This window comes from Perca fluviatilis, chromosome 11, assembly GCF_010015445.1.
Source record: "Perca fluviatilis chromosome 11, GENO_Pfluv_1.0, whole genome shotgun sequence".
Classification (NCBI taxonomy): Eukaryota; Metazoa; Chordata; class Actinopteri; order Perciformes; family Percidae; genus Perca; species Perca fluviatilis.
In genome coordinates, this window is record NC_053122.1 from 27,780,085 (window position 1) to 27,805,540 (window position 25,456).

The window sequence follows — 25,456 nt, forward strand, 5'->3', positions numbered from 1 at the left end:
ATGTGCCTATTGACCTAATTGTTTGGTCGATATTTATTTGTCAGATAAGAAGCTCCTGCAGTCCTGAACTGTGCAGGTTTTATTATGGAGCGCACAAAAGGGACAAGCGGCAGCACTTTCCCCGAGAGGGGACTCTTTTGTATGTGACACCCTTGACATTCTTTCTTTTTTATTCATGGACTACTTCATTAGTAACAAGGTAGAAGATGGCACTTGGGGACACGCATACATACTGTACTGTGTATACATTCATTTATCAGAGATGTATGCGCAGAAATATATACACACACACAAACCACGAGGCAGCAATCTAAAGTGTTCTCTTTCTGGGCATTTCCTGTGCTTTTGTGTCATTTTGTGTTTGTACCTTGTCTTTTTATAAACCACCGACTATGAAGTCTCTGTGATCTTCTCGGGGGAATGGTAATAAAACATACGAGTGCAGATTTTCCTGCTATCGTCAACTTGCTGTGAGTGCCCTCCCACACATTCAAGATAGACAGAATATGGCCTGGCCTCCCAATTGACAGGTACATGTGTGTGTGTGTGTGTGTGTGTGTGTGTGCGTGCGTGTGTGCGTGCGTGCGTGCGTGCGTGTGTGTGTGTGTGACGGAAACAACAAGAAAGGCACAGGGTTCTCCTTTCCCTCCTCTGCCTGAGAGAATGAATTATTGAGAGTGATGAACTGAAAATAACGTGGGTGAGGAAAGGAGTTGCACAGCTCCTCCTACACACACTCAGCCGGTCACGGGGCCGGCCTATGCGGGCACGTTTACTGCCGTGGTGTGTGTGTGTGTGTGTGTGGGTGTGTGTGTGTGGGTGTGTGTGTGTGTATCTGTGTGTGTGTCTGAGTGTATCTGGGGAGATAAGATGTGTGTCTGTGTGTGTTTGTAGCGTGTTAAAGCTCTGTAGGTTGGATTTTAATGGAAGATGTTTAAGCTACGTGTGTGCCTGGGGAGAGAGGATGTGTGTGGTTATAGTAAAGGTTTAAATCTGGGTATGGAGACTTAGCTTTGTGTGTGTGTGTGTGTGTGTGTGTGTTTTTTTCTGTGCTTACTGGTCTGCCTGGCTATGTTTAAAAGGGAAATGTGATTTTTTATCTTGATAGCAAAACTGACAGACAGAAGAATACGTTATTCAGACTGTGAATCAAACTCCCAACAGGCTCCTTCTATAGACCTGTCATGCTCTCCCTCTCTTCTTCTCCTTCTTCTTCTTCTCCTCCTCCTGTCTCTCTGTCCCTCGCCCATGACCCCATTCACACAGAAACACACATGCACCTGGTATCTATTAATCTGTTTTTACACTGCAGGATAATCAGCCTGGCTCAAAATTAGTGAGCCATCAGCTTGGGTTACCACTAGAAAAGAGAGAGAGTGTGTGTGTGTGTGTGTGTTTGCTTTAATTGCACTGAAATAGAGCTCATTCTCTTTCCCTCCGACTTTACTTTTCGAGGGGGTTTGTGTGTGTGTGTGTGTGTGTGTGTGTGTGTGTGTGTGTGTGTGTGTGTGTGTGTGTGTGTGTGTGTGTGTGTGTGTGTGTGTGTGTGTGTGTGTGTGTGTGTGTCTGTCTGTCAGCGAGAGAGTAAATATTTGCGCAGGAGCTCTGGAGAAGGTCAGGGTCAAGGTATGACAGACAGCCCACTGGGAAATAAGACACACATACAAAGGCAGAATCACACACACACACACACACACACACACACACACACACAGAATAAAGTAGAGATGGACAGAAAGGGAGTGAGAAGACAGAGACAGAAAAATAGAAATAGACAGACAGGAGGGCAAACAAGGAGAAAGATGGAGGGAGAGAAAAACAGAGAGAGAAATTGATAAAAACGGTGACGGACTAGAAGAAGGAAGAGGGAGAGCTTCATCCCGTAGTTCCTCTTGGCCGCTCTCAGTAATTGGCTGGTATCCAGAGGACAGAGAGTAGATCAGAAAGAAGCCTGAGTGTACTCATGTGCTTCATGTACTGGACATCACAAACCATTTTGTGTGTGTGTGTGTGTGTGTGTGAGGGGGTCAAAGAGAGGCTGTAAGAGGCTATAAACACAGTAAGGGTCTGTCCTGAGGTGTCAATCATGGAGGTCTATGTCTTCTGTCTGGACACGGCTCATATCTCATGTCCGCTCTGCAACCATGTGATCCTGCCTCGTCTTTCCATAACAAAAAGTCTCGCAGGCAAAAGTAATTGCTGCTGTACCGTACTGGATTTGCTTGAGGAATACATCATAGTTTCCAGGGCATTGTCTCATTTGATGGCGCTCGTTGTGATGACTTGTAGTAGAATTGGGATAAAACGGTCTCTATAGTCCTACTCGTACTCTACCAGACCATTTCCAGACACAGCACACACACACACACACACACACACACACAAAATAATATACTTATTTAAAGCTACTATTAAAGCACAGTTATTGAAATTCTTTTGAGTAGATGTATAATTTGTGGGACAATTTTCTTTTAGCCAATTCAAAAAGCATCTAAATCCACACATACCAATACATTTGTAAATAAATGTATTCACTAATAATTAGTATGGAAGGCTATTTTAATGCCCGTTCTATTGCCGAATGGATTTTTCTTCATGACAAACAAAATACTTAAATTACACATTTTAATGATGTCATTTACTGTATTCGTGCAGTTAAATGCCAGTGAATGCCTCTCTGTTCTTCAGGCACCAGTATGACCCATAGCTTTCTTACCTGATATACATGCCTTTTAGAGCCTTTCCCTTCCTGTCAGTGACACAATTTAGAAGAGGAAATATTAAAGGTACAATATGTAACATTCCTGCATTAAAATCTAAAAATGACTATACCTATGTTATATATTTTGTTGAGTTGTGTACTTACACTATCCTAAATGTTTCCAACAATGTTCACACCCAGAGAAATCTGTTATTTTATTTTAACCCTCCTGTTGTCCTATAATAACGTGGATGGATCCGTTCTTCACAAGTGAAATAAATCAGTTCAGTAGCCTACTTTTATTGAATTTGGGTGTTTTATTCAATTTTATAGCATAAAAAAAAAAAGACCAAGAAAGTAAAAAAAAAAGTGACAAAAATGTGAGAAAAAATCAACGAAATCATTTTAAAAAACTGTTAGAAAAAGTGACAAAAAACGTGGGAAAATAAAAAAAAAAAAAATAAGTGTTTGATACAGAAAAGCAAAAAAAAGAAGTTTTAATTAAAAATTTTGACCCAGAAAAACTAAAAGTTGAATGGTCGACGGGAAGACAACACAAGGGTTAATGACCCGGGACGTTTCCTTTAGTCGCCTGTCAGTGGCGCCATATAACCTTTGACCCCTCTAGTTACTCTAACTTCCGTCATAACACGAGCACCCAGATGATACGTTCGAGAGTAATCGTAAATCGTACAATGTCACAGAAAAAAACAACAACTCATTAACCGTAATACTGCTTGCTTTCTGCCGTACAGCATCATTTTGTCATTGATTACATGCCACTTACAATACAGCAGAGATCTTATTTATTGATACATTTCAATATCGATTGATTCAGCTTTAACGTGCTACATTGACAAGTAACGTTAGCGTTAGCTCATGCTAATGCACGGTGGGGAACGTTAACGTTATTACAACATCGTTCAACACGTTCATGAAGTTTATTTTAGTTAAACAGCACTGGGCTAACCCACGATTATGTCCGTCAGCTAACGTTAGCGTTAACATCTATCATGCCCATATAGTAGGTAAAGTATTTTATACTGTAGTTGTTCAAAATAACATTTTTATCAAGCTTTTGTAAAATGTTCTTACTTGTCTTTTAGAACTCTTTTTCAGAATGCTAATATTATAATGACGTCTCTTTGTGTTACTGAAATTAATCCATCTTACAATGTATATGTTTTTTTTAAGTAAATACAATGAACTCACTGTTTTACAACATTTCTAGGGTGCTGGTGGAAGTAATGATGCAGCCACTTATTGAAAACTGCCCCACCACAAAAAAAAAACACCGTAAAGGGCATTGAAATGTTGTAATGCAGCTGAGTGTTATTGTTTATGCAGAGCAAACGATATGAGGTAATTAAAGATTAATAAGTACATATGATGATGATTCTTCAGATTGGAAAGAAAGAAACACCAAGCGAGCTGATGTAATGTCAAAACAGGCAAACCGGCTTGCTCAGGAATCGCGCGCACGTGTGCGTGTGTGTGTCAATGGATTAGTAGTTATGGTGAATATTATGGTGTTAAATGATGTCATGAACTCCCGATTAGGGCTTAGAGGTTCACAGCAAGGGAATGGACTCTGATGCTGACATCGCTATTGCACACACACATCATTACCACGCACTACAACTGCACTGTAGTTTGCTCTGCTCTCTATTTCACAAACAGGCACACACATATTACTTCCACTTATCGGCGAGGGAAAGCGCTGACTGCACAAACACACTCTCAGTTACTGAAATCATCGCGTGTCGTCTTATTCGGCAGCTTTTAAAAGGAAGTCCCATTAAGTGTATGAGGATTCTTTGCCTCCGAAATGTATGCTTTTTTTTCACATACATACTGAATGCATGTGTTACGCAACAATACAAAGTCGTTGTTTTCCTACTTTTGTTAAAGTTTGTTCAGCATGGAAACATGTCGATTTCAATTACACGGGAATGTACACAAGAGCACAAAACACACACAAACATGTACAGATGCGACCCCGGTGGCCGTAAAGGACGTCAGATTCAATCTCGTCAGATTTCCTCGCTGACGCTTGATGTATCAATTTTTAAGTAGCCGGCCTCAACTGACGCCTGGGTAGCCTAAACACACACACACACACGCGCGCGCGCACACACACGCACGCACGCACGCACGCACACGCACACGCGCGCGCGCACACACACACACACACACACACACACACACACACACACACACACACACACACACACAGGCTGCTCTGTGCTCCAGGAGCTGTGGCACTCGAGGGGTATAGAAGGGTTCCATCTTGAAAGCCTGTTGCCATGGTGACCATTATGGAGCTCATCTCCTGTGGGCCAGCAAGCTTTACACTGGCCCACGGGAGATGAGCCGCCGACCATGAATCCCTCTCGGAAGAACACACACATGCACCCACTCTCTCGACCACCCCCAAACCCCCCAGGTTTCTCCTCTGTCTGCCCTTTATGGTAAAGCCGGCGGGGAGCAAATGTTTGACTTAACCCCAGCACATTTAAGGGGGAAGTGGAGGAAAGAAGAAGGCTTCCAGCCAGGCAGAGGAAGTGTTTGTTTCAGAAAGGTGCAGCTGATATACGCACACTGTGGCCTGGTTGAATGGGATCACAACGCAATGGCTTTTACCACATCCGATATGGGGTTTGTGTTTACGGTACAGTCAGCATGCTTCTGTCATTCACACAAGCAACTTTTTTTCTTTTTTTTTTTTTTGCATGATGTAACCATTCACTCTGATGCCAGAAATTACAAGTGTCATTGATCACAGCAACGTCACAGCAGTACAGCTACATTGTGTGGATTCTGTCTAATCTTTTAAAAAGCAGCTGAAGACTCTGCTGTTCAAGCAGGCTTTTACTTAGTCAAGGGTGTTTTTATGGTTGTTTGTTATGTTTTCTATTTGTATTTCAATTTGCTTGTATTGTGACTTCTTGTGTTGTATTGCATTTTATTGTGAAGCACTTTGTGATTTTTATCTGTGAAAGGTGCTATACAATTAAACTTGACTTACTTACTTACAGCAACTAGAGCATAACATTTTGGTCAGTATGGTGCTTTCTATCTTTAATGCTAGTGTTTAAACACTCAGCTCCATAAACCGTTACTTATACATGACCCCTTGCTGTAACAGTATCATTTAAATCGAGTGTGTGTGTGTGTGTGTGTGTGTGTGTGTGTGTGTGTGTGTGTGTGTGTGTGTGTGTGTGTGTGTGTGTGTGTGTGTGTGTGTGTGTGTGTGTGTGTGTGTGTGTGTGTGTGTGTGTGTGTCAGTGCGGTTCATTTTGGCTTTCTTCTCTGTGAGGGCTTATTCTAATATGTAGATCCCATTAATTTCATGCTATAGGCTAACATTTGGACTGTGAGAAATGAGGGGAAAGTGACAAGTGAGTGACAGCACATAGTATGAATTTGTGTAAAAATATTTTTATTATTATAAATTATTTAAATTTATCAAGTAAAAAGACCAAACATTCACAGGTTCCACCGTTCCAGCTTCTGAAATGTGAAAATTTGCTGCTCATAAAAAACAAGATTAGTTTAGATTGGGGCTTTGCACTGTTGCTCGAAGAAAACGCAGTATTGACCGATTTTTATTTTTATTTTCACTTATGGGCAGCTGGGGATTCTGGTAACCTGTCAAATATTTACTTTCATTTGACCTCTGGTTTGCTCTCCACCGACCCCTGAGGCAAATATTTGTCTATTTAGCTGCTAAATGCTCCACTGTGTTTAGCAGCTAGCCGCTAACTGTGTCTGTCAGCTGTTTATAAGCAACCTGTTTTATTAATAATTCTTTATTCCAGCACCATTTGAATATTTACACTGCCCTATTGTCTTACTGTTCACAATCCTCATAGAGCTGTTTGTTTAAATGTGTGTGTACGTATGTGTATGCTTATGCATGTGTATATATACACTTTGTTTTTATATATGAACTTATATCTGCACATAGTACTCAAAAAGTGTATGATTACCTTGTTCAGCTTTGTTGTCCTTGTTTTTTGCCATGTGTCTATTTCTGTGTAAGTACTTTGACGGCACCAAAAAGCCAAAGTCAAATTCCATGTGTTCACTTAATTAACCATTGAAACTGATTCTGATTCTAAATTTGGTGCTGCGCAGGTAGCATACAGTCGGTTTTATAATAACTTTTTAACTGACAACAGCTTCCTGCTGCAGCTGGTGCTGCCTGGGGAAAGTGAACCAGAACTGTAACGTCGTGAGCCATTAGGCACTGACACACCAACCCGATTATCGGCCGTCAGTTTGGTGTGTCAGTGCCGAGTTGACATGTTGAATCGGAAGGCGGGCAGTCGGACTCAATGGCCAATCTGATTGGTGGAGCCTGGAAATGACGAGCGGGATGAGCATGACTAACGCCTCATTTATATCAAACACTGAGTCATTTGACTCATTGTAATTATAAATATATTGACGAGTACAGCTGTTTAAAGACCTATCCCTGTGGTTTGGGAAACTGTAATAGGCTTACACTTATTTCTGACATTTTGTAATTGAGTAAAGAAAATAATCAGTATTTGCAGCCCTAAAAAGAGTCAAAAAGAGTAGAGTAGAATAGAAGAGAATTCAATCGGCTCATACTGTGGAGTGTTTTCCCAAAGGAAAGAGTTGAGCTGTTCCCTTCTCAATCAGTGCGTGGCGACTGAGGGTGTGTCTTGAGTAGCAGTACTATATCATATCTAAGAGCTATCGATTGGCATAAATACACTAAGTCTCTCTGGTGACCAGATGAATATTTAATAAGACACTGGATCTGAGGCCACTCTTTGTCTTTAGAAGACACAAACACACACACACACACACACACACAATATACTATACAGCATTGTCAACTGTTACTTTAAAGATGACACATTTGTAGCTATAGCTCATGGTTCTATAACATCGCTTTTGTCACTAAACTTTTGTTGTGTGTCTGCCTTTTGTGTGAGTGCATGTTTATGTGAGCACACTGTCTCACTGCTTCAGCCTTCTTGTCCCTTTTTCATATCTATGGTAAATCATTAATCATAAGGGAACCAAGTCAAGTAACACATTTCCCATGGGGCACACACAGGGAGTAGCTTGAGAAAAAAAGAAGAGGCAAGACAAGTGGGAGAGAGGGAAAAGGGGGAGGGGGGGGGGGACTGTGAGAGAGAAGGAAGAAAAAAAACAGCGGCCAAGCCGCCATTTTTGCCGAAAGTTTTTGATCAGGCAGTTGTTTGGACGCCAGGGCTGGCACGGGGCGCCCTGTCTGTCCTATAGCGCCGGGGTTCTTTTGTGCCTCTGTGGCTGGCCAGCGCCCGGAGCCAGGACTCTCCGGATGAAACGTCCCCGGAGAAAAGCTGCTTTTCCACCCTGCTCCTACAGCCCAGCCAACAGGAACGCGAACGCGAACGCACGCACGCGCGCACGCACACACACACACACACACACACACACACACACACACACACACACACACACACACACACACACAGTTACTAGCACAGCACATAGGCACCCATTACCTTAGAAGCTGACAGGAAGGAGGAAGGAGAGCGGAAACCCTTTGAGAATTATCACTCCCTTTCCTTTCTTTCTTTCCTTCATTCTCTCTTTCTTTCTCTTCTTTCACAACAACACACACACGCACGCACACACACACACACACACACACACACACACACTTTCCAGTGTTCTCTCAGGTCTTTTGGGGATTGTGCTAGTGGACTTTGCTCCCCTATGATGAATGATTTGCCTAAAAATACTGTCTGCATGTGAGCGAGCACAGTGTCCAGGTGGAAGAACTTATACCTCCACAGTGAGAAAACGCACTACTTTTAGGACACTTTTCCATTGCTCTATTCAGCAGCTTAACCACGCCCTCGAACATACGCGTGTGCCTGTAAACGTGTGTGTGTGTGTGTGTGATAATTTACAGCCTTTCGCGGACGAGTGACGTGTAGCTTGATTAAATCCGTGACCTTCACCACGAGCACAAGCAATCAACAAGCGAACACACACGATCACACACACACACACACACACACACACACACGCCGCATACTTAACACCTTCTTGCACACAAGCGCTTAGCACACCAACATGCAATCAGCACCTGGCGGATTCTGTTGCATCATTGATCCAACCTATTTACACACGTACAGTACTCGCGTACACACAGGGCATCTATCGAATTGCCATTCGAGAATCCTTCATTTTCCTTACATGGGGTTTTGTACACTGTAATACTGTTTACCGCCGTTGCAGAAAAGGCTTGCGAGGATGGGAATACCAGGCCTATGAATGTATAAATAAATACATGCTTAATCTATATTCAGATTACCAAAGGGAAAGTCAGGAATTTCATTTTACTGCCTAGGATGCAAAAGGGAAATCATTCAAGTCCCCAATCTATTTCAGCAGCGGACGGTTCCTGTTGAGCGGAAGCACGGTTTTCCCTCCCCAGTTTTACGACTCCACATAATGACTAATATGCAGCCGCTGTAACAGCCATAGCAATAGTCATATTGTGTAAATGTGACTACTGCTGTGACTGCGGCGGTGTATTTTTGTTCCCCCGGTTGCCAGACGATCTAAAGCTTATATAACAGGAATGACAGTTGATCCGCTGTTGCACTGGGTTATTGTACTGTACGACCCCGTGGTCGCGCAGGCCTGCAGCCTCATGTAAATGGATCGCACGGAGACCTAATGTCACAATGTATTAAATCAAACTATGTTGTTTTTTTTTTATGTTCTTTGCCAGGGGTGCCGCATGCTACATCGTTTGACCCATACTCGTGTCGTTTTGTGTTTTTGTACATTTTCTACTTGACTACACTACAACTTTGGGTTTTTTTGTGCAGTTTCGGCATCATTTCCATCACTTGTGATACCATACTCGCCAAGTTCAGATCTGGCACATCGCAAAGTCAAGCAGGGCAAGAAACATTAGCGCAGGTTGCAGTATGTAATTTAGAGATTCAGCTAGATTATTCAAACCACTTTATTTCGAGGTGAAACTAAAAATGAATATACTGTATCTTATATAATAGGTATATACTGGTATATAATATACTGTTACCTCTAAAACTGGATTAGGTACACAAGGTACGCAAGGTCAAAGTTGAAACAAGGAAGTCGGTCTGTAAAATGGGTTGGATGTGTAAAACTGGCAGTTTGGGAATTCATTTTACCATTCACCTTCTTCCAATTAAGTGTGGCCACACCAGAAGTTTGTTTGAAAACCGACTGCACATAATTGTCTCATGATTACTTTTTTTTTAGCAACGTTGCTGTGTTCCCAGAGCTCAGCAATTACTTTGGCGAGTGTAACGTAATGAGTGACAGAATCCATCTACAAAAATAAGACCCAGGTTGTAATGAATTGGAAATGTCCTATAACACATTTCAGGAGAAGAAGGATTTCTGGTAAAAAATTTCACGGACTTTGACGATGCACGGAAAGGGGAAAAGGTTTCTAACCCCTGCGTTTATCTGTCTCCTCACCCCAGCGTGCAGACATGGTACCTACAAAGCCTCAGCCACAGATGCCTACTGCACCAAATGTCCTCCTCACAGCTCGTCGCCCCAGGAACAAGCGGTCGAGTGCGTTTGCGAGAGAGGTTTCTACCGCGCTGAGACCGACCCGCGCTCCATGGCCTGCACACGTGAGTGATACAAACACTGGCAAAAAAACTCAAAGACACGCACACGACATTGACACAGCAGGACGCTAACTTCATACCAATGTAAATATTTGACTACAGTGAAAGCACTGAATGTGTATTCAGTGCTTTCACTGTAGTCAAATATTTGCATTTGGCTCTGTACATTTTTATGTTAGAAAATGGCATTCTGTAACAATGATTGGATTACATTTAATTGAATTAGTTTGCAATGTATTCCTGTAAGAATTTACATGGCTGCTTTCCATTTCTATTCATAATTCCTCCGTGCATTTTCCTCCACCTCAGCTGCTATTGGTTGACACAACACTAGAGATACATACATAACAAACACACACGCACGCACGCACGCATGCACGCACGCACGCACGCACGCACGCTTGCTAGCTGTGTGGTTACGGTCCAAAGATAGCTAGGATGAAAACACTGGTATGGGTGATACTCCGATAGAAATGTGATGATGTTTCTTATTCTTTGTTTCCCTTTCACGCACGCACACGCACAGAGCCAGGGGGGGATCAGACCACATCCTCAAGAACAGGGAGGGAGGAGAATAGAGAGGATGAGGAGGGAAGATTGAGTGAAAGAGAGGGACAGAAAGAGATGGATTAAGCTGGACGGAGGGAAGTGGGGGCGGGAAAGGACAGTGGCATGGTGGGGCTGATCTAAAGACATATGGAGGAGAACACGCAAACACACACACACACACACACACACACAAACCCATTATCAGGTTATGGTAGATTACACTCATTAATCGTTGTAGCAGGTGAGATGTGTAACGGTTGGTGTTATCAGCTGGAAATGAGTGAGCGGTTAGTTCAAATATGTATGGGCACACACGCGCACACGCGCACACACATGCTGCTAAAGAATAACACTTTGGACACAGGCGAGGAATAGAACAGCGGGGAAAATGGTGGACTATCAGAGGCATATAATTGAAATGAAATCAGATGATGTTTCTTATTCTTTGTTTCCCTTTTTACGCACACACACGCACAGAGCCGGAGTCGGAACACATCCTCAAGAACAGGGACGGAGGAGAATAGAGAGGATGAGGAGGGAAGATTGAGAGAAAGAGAGGGACAGAAAGAGATGGATTAGGCTGGACGGAGGGATGTGGGGGCGGGAAAGGACAGTGGCATGGTGGGGCACATCAAGAAATATGGAGGAGAACACACGCAACGCAAAACTAAAAACACAAAGCCATTATGGTGTATGGTAGATTTACACTCATTGTTGGTGTTATCAAAAGGTGAGATGTGTAACTGTTGGTGTTATTAACAAGAAAAGGGGGGTTTTTTTAAAAAAATTTGCAAAACCCAAAAAAAAAAAAAAAAAAAAAAAAAAAATAAAAAAAATGATCAGTAGAAGAGATGATGGACAGTTTTAAGTGTGGCCTAGGAAAGTCGTGGGATTTATGACAGACAGCCTCAATTATCCACAGCATGGCCTCCATCCCCCCACGGCCAGCTTTCCCCCCTATCCCTCCTGTGCTTCAGAGGGGCTTGCCACTGGGTAGGCTAATCAGGAAAAGTCCCAGGCTCTGCCGACGGCCCCCAGTGGCTCACTGCTCGGCCGGGACCTGATGAGATGTCAGGCTGAATGGGAAGCTAGTGCCACATTTCTATACGGTTGAGATACCTGCACCGTGCTGTGCTGAGAGCAACCCCAACCAGTGGTTTCCATACGAGTGGTTCCCATACAAAGTGAACGATACTGTACGGTAAAGGCTTACCTCGATGATGAGTTGGAAGTTTTTTGGTTCGCTTAAGCTGTCCTTTGCTGACAATATTTAAAACTGATCTGCCAATGAGAAAGCAAAGAAAAAAGCCCTAAAAATTGTGATATAACTAATTACTGAACAAGGAGTTACAAGCTGGTTGCTAACTTTGGTGACAAAGCCGGCACTTCCTCCACAGTATGGCCGTGTTCAGAGAGACAATATCAATGCGTGAAAAAATGCAGGCCTCTCGTACATTTAAAAGGGGTGACGCCATGGATAGAGTACGTTAGACCCAAGGGGGGTAAGCGAACATCCGGAAGGCGTACCTCCTATGGGGAGATTCTGAGGCTAACAAGCCATCACCCCTCGTTAGCATTCCATTGACTGCCATTCATTTTGGCGTCACTTTGACAGCGAATAGCTTTACATCTGAAGCGTTTAAAGACTCTATTTGTCCATTGTTTATTTCTAAAGAAACACCACAATGTATAAAAGGCTCCATTACCTTGTATCTCACGTTATGGCCCCGTAGCAGACGTTTTTGTAAAAATAGGCCGATTGTGTCATAACCATCCAACTTTCTGTCGCACAGTAGAGAAATTACCGTATAGTCAGGAGAAGCTCGCAGGCAATCGGGGGACGTGGAGGCATACAGTCAAGGGAGAAGCCCATAGAGAGACAATGAAAGCATCGGATCAAAATATTTCAGCAACGTTTTGACGGATTGGAAATACTTTGGAATGTGGCAAGAGCATTCATATGAAGTAACATTTATCCATGAACAAATAGGATATTTTAAGAAAAGTATATGTTGTTAAATAATGAAGTAGGGGTAACGAGGTAAACCTATATTCACGGGGAATGGGGAAATTATACAGGCAATGAAAAAAAAACATCTCAATCTCCGTCTCTGCAAGATTGGGAATGATTGAGATTTCTCTTTGCACAGCTACCAGAAGACTTACAACTTTCAGACAGGTTGCTCACGTCACATCTACGTCGTCATGCTCAGTTGGAGGCTGCGCAGTAACGCTCAGCCATCACCGGAAAAGTGACTTCTAACTGACTTTTACTGTCTATGGTTATACCAAACCAGCGGGACAGCAAGGGGTGTATGAGCGCCATCCAAGTTCGGTATCCCCTGTCCAACGCTAACGTTTCTGTGACCCTAAACGGAACGTATTTGAATTTAAACTCAAATTTGTTATAATGACCACATTTTTATGCCCCTAAGCTGCTGTTTCATTCTGTTATGCCCAGCTCGTCTCTGCTCCTTGATGCCTCTTTGATCCATGTACACACACACACACACACACACACACACACACACACACACACACACACACACACACACACACACACACACACACACACACACACACAAAAAAAAAAAAAAAAGCTAGTGAACAGAGTGTCAAATTTCATTTTGTCTGGCCTCTTTCATTGTGATCACGCACAATAAAATAACACATGCAGTCACATCTAGGAGAATTTGATTTATTTAGAGACAAAATGCCCCTTTACGTACGTTCAAACCTCAGTATGCTGCTTCGATTGCAACAAAACCACTTGAAATATTTTTCGTATATATCTAGACGTTTTAATTGATGTGTCGACATGAACACACTTCATCTAAAAGGTATAATAAAGACAATGTGTGCGTCTCTGCTTCTTTGAGAATACGGACACACTTTTTGGACTCCGACTCTGTGATACACTTATCATTTCAGCTGAAGTTCAGAGTAATATTAGCCGCTTTAAATCATAAAATGTACCTGACTCGTGAGAAAATTACTCCTGGCACTTTGTATAGATCATTGTCCACTCACTATTCATTGTCTGCAGTGCAGCCCCTAAGGAGTATCAGTTAACTTCACATGGTAAAAACCTCCCTGCAGTCCAGCACCAACTATTTAACATCATGTCAATTCTCTTTAAAGATGGATTCAAACTTTGGAAGAGTAATATATTCTCATACGGTCCCATTTACAATCAGCTGAGCTCTTTTTTCTTCACTGTCCATTCCATAGCTATTCATTAATCGAGCGCTGAGTGTCCACCCTCTGGCTGACGATGGTTAATTCATTTTTAATTTAATCAATGTGAATTCTGTTCTCACTAGAAACCGCAATAAGCTCGGTAATGAACATGAAGACAATGCACGTTTAGAGAATGTACGTTTGGGAAAAATAATAATATTCATCAGTCAGTGTTTCACGAGCTGGCACTGATAAGGGGTAGCTCAGCAGTGGACAGACTGGGACTTTTTCGGGTTGTACCATGCTGCTCACCCAGTGCATGCTGGGATATATACATGGTTGTGCTGAATCTAAACTGTCCTCCGACAATGGAGGCCTCACACTGCCTTTAGCTACTATATACTTTTAAATACATTTTTGGGGCATTTTTGGCCTTTATTTGATAGGACAGATGAAGACAGAAAGGGGGTGGGGATAGGTAAAGCTTAGATTGGGCCCAAAAAATCAACCGACCCTACCTGAGTCTGTGCACGTTGTGTCCGAGCCCGGCTGTAACTGTAATTATGAGCCCGAGCCCGATTTAAACCCGACAATTTTTTAATACGTGGGCCGTTATAAGTGACGTTCTCGACTACAATTCTGAGTTGTTTGAACTGCAGAAATCTGTTTAGAAGGGGTATGCTTGGAGAAGTAACAAAAGAGGACGTTGAAGGCTGACTTTTATCTTTTCTGCCACGGCGAGCCTGCTTCACGTGTCTGTTCATCGTCCAAGTCCCCGTTTTTTTTGCTGTCATAGGCGAGCAGCGTGCCGCACTTAATGCACTCGACAAAGCCGACACATACAGTGTGTTGTCGCTGCCCATGACTTCTTTAAAATGGTTCCATACCTTCGACTTTCCTCCAAACTTGCTCAAAGTTAATTCTCCTGTTTTTCTTTTTTTCTTTACATCTTCAAGCTCCATGTTACAGCACAGCAGGCCCGGTGTGACGCCCGTGCGTGTGGGGGAGACGCTGCGCATGATTATGGCATAGCTTTCTCCCCACCCAATTAGGCTAATGAAGTAATGATTAAATGCTTGATCGGCCCCAGGATAGTGGCGGGAAATATCGGCCCCGCCAGACCCTCGGGGCCGGGCCAAGTTCGGGATCGGGCTCGGGCAGAGAATCTAAACTCTGGGGAGAGGGGGAATGACATGCATCAAAGGGCCACAGGTCAGAATCGAACCGAGGCCGCTGCGGTAGGGACTGAGCCTTATTACATGGGATGCACGCTCAACCAGGTGAGCCACCAGGGAGCCCCAAACACTTTTTTTTTTTTTTTTTTGTACAAAATAAAACTCCACAGGGCACCTTTAAACTCCTTTCCCAGTAGGCTGGATAAGACTCTCCTCTCTCGACAAAAAAGGCTTTATAATCACAGTTTCAAGAGGAAAATTCATTTTACAAGTTGACAGAAACCAATCTATGCCTTCGTCTTCCCTCAGGTCCTCCGTCGGCTCCAGAGAACACCATCTCCACAGTGAACGAGACCTGCGTCACCTTGGAGTGGTCGCCCCCCAGAGACACAGGAGGCCGGGGAGACATCACCTACAGCCTCCAATGCAGAAAGTGCTCCGGGGACGGCCGGAAGTGCACGCCGTGTGGTAGCAGCGTCCATTTCGTTCCCAGACAGTTTGGTCTCTCGTCAGCCACCGTACTGGTTACCGACCTGCAGCCGGACTCCAACTACAGCTTCACTGTCGAGAGCCAGAACGGAGTGTCGGACTTAAGTCCCACGCCCAGAGGAACGGTAGTCATCAATGTCACTACATCCCAGACAGGTGAGAACATACACCCATAATGCAACGTGACATCATGATTTGGCGTAAACATACACGCCACTTTCCTAAAGCCAAGTGGCGTGCTATCTGTACGCATTTTGAGCTATCCGCGTGTATATCTACGCTGTATACAGCGGACAGCGTAAACATACACGCCACTTTCTAAAGCCACGTGGCGTGCTATTGCGATGCTACGGTTGGTTTTAAACGTCACACGTGGGGGAAAAGAAAAAACGGTATGGATTAGGAAAAGAAAAACGGGGTAAGGAAACAACATACGCGGGACTCCTGGGTGAAAGTCCTGTGTTTGACCCATCCACCACCCTGACCAGCCTCCCTTTGTGGATTTTCGCCCTTTCATACTACTCGCTACGGCGTCAATTCACACGCAAACGCAAGGTAATGTAAGTCAATAGAGGCCAAACGGCATTGATAAACACGCTGAAAAGCGACTGTGCGTCTTCATAACACGCCAATAACAGCATACGAATTGGCGTGTCATACATACGCCACTTCATGAGATCAGTCTGCATAATGGGTTTTTTTTACATGTAAATCTTACTCTAAATGTCAAAACACCAGTATTTGTTGACAGAGACGGCTTTTTGACAGTGTAATTTGTACGTGAGGCAGCGTGTTTTCAGATTTAAAAACGGCACGACTTCACTGACATCCGTTTTTAAAGACTGACAAGAAAAATAAAATCATCTGGGAAAGAACGTTTTCATCAGCCCGATTGAGGAATTTGTACGAAGGCTCGGAGAGCATTTTTCGAAATTGTCTCCTGATTGCTGCGTGCTCACAAACAGTATCAGGCGTTTTAGTGTACATAGCAACCGTCAAATCAGAGTGGCACCTCTGCAACTCTGCCTCCACATATATAATCCTGCGTGCATCTTTCACAGTGTGGCACTTTGGGACACTGGTGCAAGAGAAGTGCGTATGACAGGGTGGTTATGAGTAATAAGCCTGCTACTATGGATGTGTGTGTGTGCAATAACAGGAGGGGGAGAGGTGAAAGGGGATGTAGGAGGTTGTTAACCTCATTAAGGACCCCGCATCACCCGTGCTACTCTCGTCGACAGTATGCCAGACACACATTTATAAAATAAAATTAAAAAAAATAACACTTTTCAACCCACACGACATGTGTTCCAATGTCGGAAGGCTGCGTGAAAAAGTCACAGGGTTTGTGGTTTTATTACAGTGATAACACGAGCAGATCACACCCCGTATACACGCACGCTACACATACGCACCTCATAGACTGCTGTGATTACGCATGTGTAAAAACACCTTGTAAAGTCTCTCTCATTAGCAAAATTACACTTCAAATATGGGTCTGCTTCTCGTTAGAGCACAGTAGGTATCCATCTGAAATCGCTGTCCTCTACCGCACAGCCCGCTTTCTCTCTCTCTCTCTCTCTGCCTCTTTTCATGCTTTTTTTCCTCATCTCGTTGAACCTTACTCTCTCTTTGTTGCTCATGCGTTCCCCTCTTGTTCTCTGGTTTCTACAGTGAGCGTAGTGTTGAAGGAGAGGCGGAGCAAGGACAGTGTGACGTTGGCCTGGCAGGGTCCAGTGAGACCCAACGGAGCCATCGTGGAGTATGAGGTCATCTACTATGAGAAGGTGAGAGAGACGCACACACGTCTGCTGGCTGTAGCTTCGTAGTGAACGTGCAGATACAGTATGAAAGTGAATACCGATGGGGGCGTCAGTCTTCTCAGCTGACTCTCAGCAAGAAAGCAAACAAGCACATTTCCAAAAAATGTCAAACTATTCTTTTAGCGCAACGCTACATTTCTGAAACAATCCCCTTAACGGGTTTTGGGCAACATGTTTCTTTCCCCTTCTCTTGTTCTCTTCATCTGCATGGCGTCTAGGCACGTAGGATGTGGGTTTAGCCTAAGGGCATGTCTGTAATGGCTTGAGCATCCCAAACATATCTCTCTATCTCTCTATCCCTCACGTCTCCCCTACTGCTCACACCAAGCCAATTAACCACACATCTGTCGAACAAACCTCGTAAAACACGGCCAAGGTGATGAAATTAAGCCTCTCTGTGTGTGTGTGTGTGTGTGTGTGTGTGTGTGTGTGTGTGTGTGTGCGTGCGTGCATGCGTGTTGGCAGGCATTAGCAGTAAAATAGTGTTAATCCTTGTTGTAGTGTCTCCCATTAGGTAGAGTATCAGCCTCTCTGCAGGGAATCAGCTTACTAACAGACACACTTTATTCATCCTCCCACACACACATTGCAAGTGCACACGCGCACACACACACACACCTACAAGTTAGTCGAGGAACGAAGCGAAGCGGGACTTGAGTAACCACGTATCGCCCCCAAGTGTAAAGAGGAAAAGATTTGGGACTTGACAGATGCTCATGTACAAATGCAACCAAATGGTCCAGTGATGAACAAATGAAAACTTAGTGAGGTGTGCGTGGCCCCTGTTGACATTTAAATGAAACAATTTGAGGTTTCTATTATTTTCAGACTTTCCTGGGCTTTTTTTTTTCAAGATATCTAGATACCACAGTCCATTGCTCTTTACACAAACCCTTCAGAGTATGTCTATAATTTCAGCCATTCCACAGTGACATTATTCTCAGAATCTTAATATTATCCACTGGATTTAGTATTAAATGATCTCCTCTTGCCCTTTCCTCCACTTCAGAACCAGCGGGAGCAGAACTACACAGTGTTGAAGACTCGCTCCAACATGATGACAGTGGACGGGCTGAAGCCAGGGACCACCTACGTGTTCAGGGTTAGGGCTCGAACCGATGGGGGCTACGGGAGCTACGGGGGAGAGATCGAATTGGAAACCAGCCACGAAGGTATAAATAGAAGGGATAAATAATTCACATTTACCCGTAATAAATAAGTAGTATCAGTGTTCCTTTTATTTGTTTTGTTTTTTCATTCTGTGCAATTAGATTGTTTACAATATCCCGGTGGTTTTGAACTGACATTTGGAAAAGCAGGTAGTGCGCTAAAAACAGTTGCATGCCAGTTTCTATAAAAGACAATCCGCAGCGTTAGCATAGCACGATCAGAGGTGAATGGTGCAGGTGAACTAGAAGCACAAAGATGAACTGCAGAGCAAAGAGTGCAGGCCTATTATATCACTTTGCAGTACTGTAAGAGTCTAAATCCTCCCCGCTGGAGTTTAAATCAATCCACCTGATGGTTATAAAATAGCCCACTTTTCATCTGAATGGCTGCTTCCGTTCTACCTCGGCAGCTTCACAGGTCGTCATCTACGTCTCTGAACCAGTGGCTTCAAAGTACCCTAGAATACGTAGCAGGTACAAAAGGAGACAACCCAATTTCACAATAAAGGAAAAAGTAATCTGTGAACTTGCTTTCCCGGATTGGGAGGATTCGAGTCACGCAATTATTTTGTCACACATGCATGTTCTGGTTATATTTTTCCTCTTCTGCTTCAAATATACCCTCAAACTTAAATTTAGAAAATGTACGTAGACTTTGGGAAAGAAGAGGAGACACAAAAGAGAAATCTATGCTGGGTTCGATCCAGGTCAGTAGGGCCAGGCCTCCCAAACAGCTCTGGGGCGTACTACGCCGTATCGCTGTCGGCATGTTTTCCATCTCTCTGTCACTCGTCCTTCTCTCCTTTGTTTGCTGTCATCCACTTTCATTATCGCTTCATTATGTGCTCTAGGATTTTCTGCTTTAGAGGCCCCATAATGTGCTCTTCAAAGTGAACATTGATTCCCAGGCAGGCAGGCAGGCAGGCAGAGGGGGGATAAATCAGTTAATGTACAGCACTGCGCTAAAGACTGTCTGCGTGGCATACAACGGGCACACATTACCTTCCTAATCATTCAATAATCAATAAAAGTAATTCAAAGCGGGGTCTCTATTCCTGTCTTGCAACAAATGTCTGGAATGTCACTGTGCTGCAACGTATGGAATGGAGCTCAGGACACACACACGCACACGCACACACACACACACACACACACACACACACACACACACACACACACACACACAGGTTCATAGTCAAGTTCAGTGCCATAAAATACAGGATCTGCCACATTCAGCTGACCCGGTAACAATCATATCAATGTTATCTAATAAGATCAATTCTATTGACTGTTAAAGAAGCCTGTGTATGTGTGCGCCTGTAAATCTAACAGGAGATCAATGCTTTGCTGTGGCTGCCTGTGGGCATTCATTTGCCTCTTACACACACACACACACACACGCACACACACACACACACACACACACACACACACACTTAAATACGTATCTCATACACACACATACATGCTCATGCTTAACTAAGCCAGATAAATGGGGTATTAGTTTTGAGTAATGGCTCGATTGGTGTGGCGTAAAAATCAATGCATCTTTGCAGAAAGTTCTCGGCGGTAGCCTTGTTATGTGCAATGTTAACATATCCATTTGGACAGCGCGGTCGAATGGGAATGGCTTTCACGTCCACTCTCATACCCTCATAGGCGATGCAGAGAGGGAGAGCGCTTTTCATCAAGGACCATACTTACTATTCCATCCACCTCCCTCGCTCTCTTTTACTCTCTCTTTTCCCCCACTCCTTCAACCTCTGTCTTTTATCTCCTTTTCTAATGCTATCATATTTCACTCTCTCCTCCTCCTCCTCCCTCCACCCCGCCACACTCACCTTGCTGTCTTTTTTTTTTTACTCTCAGCCTCCCCTCATCTTTTTTTCTCCCCTCACTTTTCTCCTGCAGGAAACGGCCTCGGCTTCTTTCCATCCTCCTTTACGCTTTTGTTTATTAACCCACTGTGCTCCCTTTGTCTCTCCTATGTAGATGTCTTTGCTATCGGGGACCCTAACCAGTCCACCATTCTGGCTGTGTCCATCGCCGGGGGAATCGTTCTCCTCATCTTCCTGGTGACTTGCTTTGTTGTCAGCGGAAGGTAGGGTCAAAAATAATAAAGACACACTTAGGTTCACTACACACGATCGGTGTGTACTGTACGAGAGAACAGGGTACGGGGAGAGTTGTATAGGTTCGTGTACCAAACATGCTGCAGGCAGTCAGGAAGCACCGTGAAATTTCAAAAATCAAACAACGACCCTAAACAAGGTTGTTTTTGAATTATGTATTTGACATCTATAATACAGAAGGATAAGTCTGGTAATATTCCATATTTTTCTTATTATCAAGATATCCCATGAAAAGACCAAAAACATCATATTGATCTGACTAACTAAATCATAGGTGTCAAACTCATACAGCCCAATTCCCACTTGATCTCAAGTGGGAAAGCTTTGACATTTGACATTGTCTAATAGTGGTGAAGTATTATTACGCGCACAAACACGTATAAGTATTATTATTATTATTATTATTATAGTTCTTGAGCACTAAAAGGTGCGCTGAGCACACCAAGCACGCTGGCTTCCCATTTAGCTCTATACAGAAATAGGAACTAGTCCATCTTTCTTGGAAAACCCGAGCCACTGTGTGCACTTTTCTCTTCATTTTCCACCAGTGGCTTCTGCATGAACAGTAGCCTACGCTTGACAGTGTTGTGTCACGTTGCCTGTACATCAGCACATAGGATCTACAGTAGAATACCGTATCCAGCGAAGAGCCTGCTACTCTTAATTAGGATTGTGCAGCCCCCAGTTGACAAATAAGAACAGCAGTGCATTTCTATTGAACAATTGGAATTAATGACTTCACTGCAACTTTCCCCACAAGCAATTTGCACATTAAATAAGGAAAAACAATAAGCACTGTCACCCACTCATGCTGCTACGCACCTGCACTTTAAGTAATGTGCAATACGAGTACATTATTGTACTATTTTACTATTTACTCTAGTTTTAATCCTTTCAACCATCTTCACATTCTCTGCTCTATGTTCTTAGTTCAATGTGTGTTTTTATGTTTGCACCATAGAGTAGCACTTTTAATTTGGTTGTATGTACTTAATAACAATAAGGTCATGAAGTCAATTCTGATTCTGATTCTAGGGCCATATGTTTGACACCCCTGAACTAAATGATATATCTTATTCCTCTGTTACATAGACATCCATTGTGGTCCAAAAACTCTTGAACGACACATAAAAGAGCCACATCTTTGCACTGGCGGAAATATTCTTTTGTTACAATGAACATGGGCACTGTATTTTTATTTTTTAAAGTTAACTCTGTCCTGCTGCTGGAAATACTCACTGGGCATCAAATCCACAACAAATGCACTAGTTACCCATGTTTGAGTTACATTTGTGAAAGACTACGGTGCACAGCTATTTTAGGAAATTATTTAGCATTTCCTAAAACTGAAAGTATATATTTGTGGTCCGTTTTTTTTTTAAAGATTGACATCTTCAGTAGGAACCAATGGGCTTGGGGGTCGCAGACAGTCAAGTGGATATGCTGACAACAGCAAGAATACAGAATATCTCCAGCCTTATTTCTTTGGTGTTAAACAGTACATTCATACAGTTCTACACTTGGCAAACACCTCAGTGTTTCCTCTATGTTGATTTGACCGTGGCGGCCCCCCACGGCACCGTTTCTGCCCCCCACGGTATCAGAAATAGGGCTGTATTGTTTGAGTACATGTCGGAGAACGTTTGTATTTTAGGTGCATTATTTACATGCTGAAGTAGTTACACTGCATTAAGATAATGTAATTAATAGTGGGTTTATTGTTATTTGCTACAGAATGCTTAGCTTATATGTCAAGATCAAAGTTGGCCTATATGGCAACTCAAAAAATACAGTTCTATCACAACTGAAAATATGCCTCATTGTGTGTGTGAATAGAGGTGAATACATATATATTTTTGTGTTGCAGCAAAGTGTCAGTTCCGTATCATGGGGGACCTGCCCCCACTGGTGAAAAAAATCCTAAAGGAAACACTGCACCTCATGGGTCGCTTTCAGGTTACACCCGTGAAAGCTGTAATCTCATTGGTGGCACATTACAGGGTCACCAACAAAGAAGGTTGAAGCTGACTAAACTTTGAGTGCAACGTCTAAGTTAGTGTTCGCTACCTCCATAGGAAAACAATAGCCTGTGCATGCGCAAAGCAAATCTGTCACTATTCATATGCAGAGGGCCAATCTGGTAATGTACATGTGCATTCATGTAGACATGAGGGTTAAGCTGAATCTCCCACTTGGTCTCACTTCATATCTCTCTGCCTCTCTCTGAGGGATTACACGTGGGTGTGCCGAAAGCAGGGCCTCCAACTTTGACATTTCTACTGCTGCCAAAGCCCGAACTAAAGGCCGTGTTATTCTGTATGTGAAGAGCATGCACTCTCTATGATCACTCTCTTTGAAGGTAGGGCTGCAGTGAATGCTCTGTCTCAAAGAAGGCCAAAGAGGAGAACGAGATGAGAGGGACGAAGGACAATAAAAGAATGCCGATTGGTGAGAGGCGAGAAAGATTAAAGCATCGGAGTTAGGAGAAGGCTCTTTGGATAGAGAAGAAAGGGACATTGGCAGGAGAGGAGAGGAGAGGAGAGGAGAGGAGAGGAGAGGAGAGGAGAGGAGAGGAGAGGAGAAAAAGGGATGACAGCATATGTGATTTACCGTGCCTGTAACTAAATGTTTATCCTCTATGAGCTCCGCCTAGATTAGCTACATGTTAAAGAATTGCGCACACACACAAACATGCACACACTAATGTACACACACTAAAAACATTAGTATTGATTCAGGTGATTGCTTATCAGGCTGAGTGCTCTATTCACTATTGACTAGGAGGGATGTAATCAGTGGAGACTGTCCTGTGTGACACACACACAAACACACACACACACACACACACACACACACACACACAAACACACACACACGTGAATGGAGACACATCAACATTTTTTTAATCAGAGGGGAATTATGAGGTCGTGCATGTAAGAATCATAACAACCTGTTAAACACAGTGTGCTTTGAACACACACGATGACACAAACACACCGTAACACTCCACTAATGAGGTTTCACAGGCTGGGGAGGTGTTAACTAGGTTTTACAGGAGGGTCGATGCACTGCCATCAATTTCAGGCCTCTCTCTCTCTCTCTTCCTCTTGCCCTCACTCCGTCTCTATCTATCTTTCTTCCATTTGGAGGTGGGGACGCTTGCGAGGACGTATTGTTGATTACTGCGCTGTCTTAAACAACATCCGTACATCTGTCAAGATGTGTGTGCACGTGTGCATAGTTGGAGTGTGTTTGGAGCTGGGGAATAAGGCGAGGATCAAAGCTACATCACTAGAAAGACAAGAGCAGGAGAGAGGTAGGGAGAGAGAGAAGGGGGGGGGGGGGAGATGGACAGAAGCTAAGTGAAGGAGAGACGAGGAGGGGGAATTTATCTGAAGCATGTTTGCGCCAGTAGAGAGCTACATTTTGAGATGGTGTGTGAAAGATAGAAGAGAGAAAGAAGAGGAGGCGTGAGTGAGATTGAGAGAAAAGGGAGTTTGATGGAGGGATGAGGAGGGCCAGAGGCACAACACGAAGAAGGGGAGAGATGCAAGGAGCAGAAGATGAAAAGGTAGATTACATGTGTGTTTGAGAGAGGAGGAGGGGTAGGAGGGATGACGGGTGGGCGATTGCACCGTTAGGTGCAATAGGAGTGTCACTCTTCAGCTTTTGGAGAAACGGAGACGTCGAAAAAAAACAAAACAAGGATTGGTCTTCTCACTTCTCTCGTTACCCCTTTCCTTCCCTCTTGTCGCCTATCAAAGCTTCCATCTTATCTGTCAATCAGTCCATTCCTCTCCCTTTTCACTCTCTCCGCTCCTTCTGTTCCCTTCATTTCGCTTCATTTTGGGCTCTCTGGCTTTCATTTCCTGTTGCGTTCTTGAAATTTGCATTTGGATGAAACCCGCTCTCCGTAAAGTATCGGGAATCTGATGTATTTGCCGAGACCAGCTCGATGTGGACGATGATTAAATTGGAATTGAAATTGACACCAAGAGTCAGCCAGGGTTGAAATTATTTCCCACGAGGCCTTTGTAAGGCCCTTTTCCCTCCCTAAATGTCACCTGTTTAAATCATTTCCCCAATAATCACTGGACTGGATACGAGTGCTGGAGAGCCTTTTGTCCTCGTTTTACACCTAGTTCACCTATGAATCCACAATCCTGGCCACATTTTCAACACCCTGATAGAGAGAATTTTATCGCCGAACTATAAAATAACAATGAATGCCCATACAGTCAGTCAGTCAATCAGTCACACACACACACACACACACACACACACACACACACACACAGTCCCCACAGCCTTTGCTGGCAGGGTACTGCACAGCTATGCCTCATAAACGAGCTGATTTGCAGGCCATTCTGTCCTGTCCTGTTCTCGTTTAATAAAGTGCTGTTATGCTATTGTTACCGCGGGAGGGAAAACATGAAAAAACATCGAAAGCTCCTCAGTCGCAGCACGGCTCTGACAAATCACACCAGTTATTGCTGTGTGCGTGCCATTATCGCCCTGCGAGTATACGCGTGCGAGTGGGTGTTTTTTTTTTGTGTGTGTGTGTGAAG

At 43.6% G+C, this 25,456-nt stretch overlaps 1 protein-coding gene across 2 annotated transcripts in view; it reads left to right on the forward strand.

Annotated features, from left to right (window-relative positions):
* The window catches only part of epha4b (eph receptor A4b), a 99,127-nt gene that overhangs the window by 41,093 nt on the left and 32,578 nt on the right, over positions 1–25,456 (forward strand). For both annotated transcript variants that reach the window (XM_039815853.1, XM_039815854.1), the window contains exons 6-10: positions 10,219–10,374; positions 15,585–15,920; positions 17,439–17,551; positions 18,597–18,759; positions 20,749–20,857. In XM_039815853.1, the coding sequence (XP_039671787.1) occupies positions 10,219–10,374; positions 15,585–15,920; positions 17,439–17,551; positions 18,597–18,759; positions 20,749–20,857 (877 nt within the window). The remainder of the gene's footprint in view (positions 1–10,218; positions 10,375–15,584; positions 15,921–17,438; positions 17,552–18,596; positions 18,760–20,748; positions 20,858–25,456) is intronic.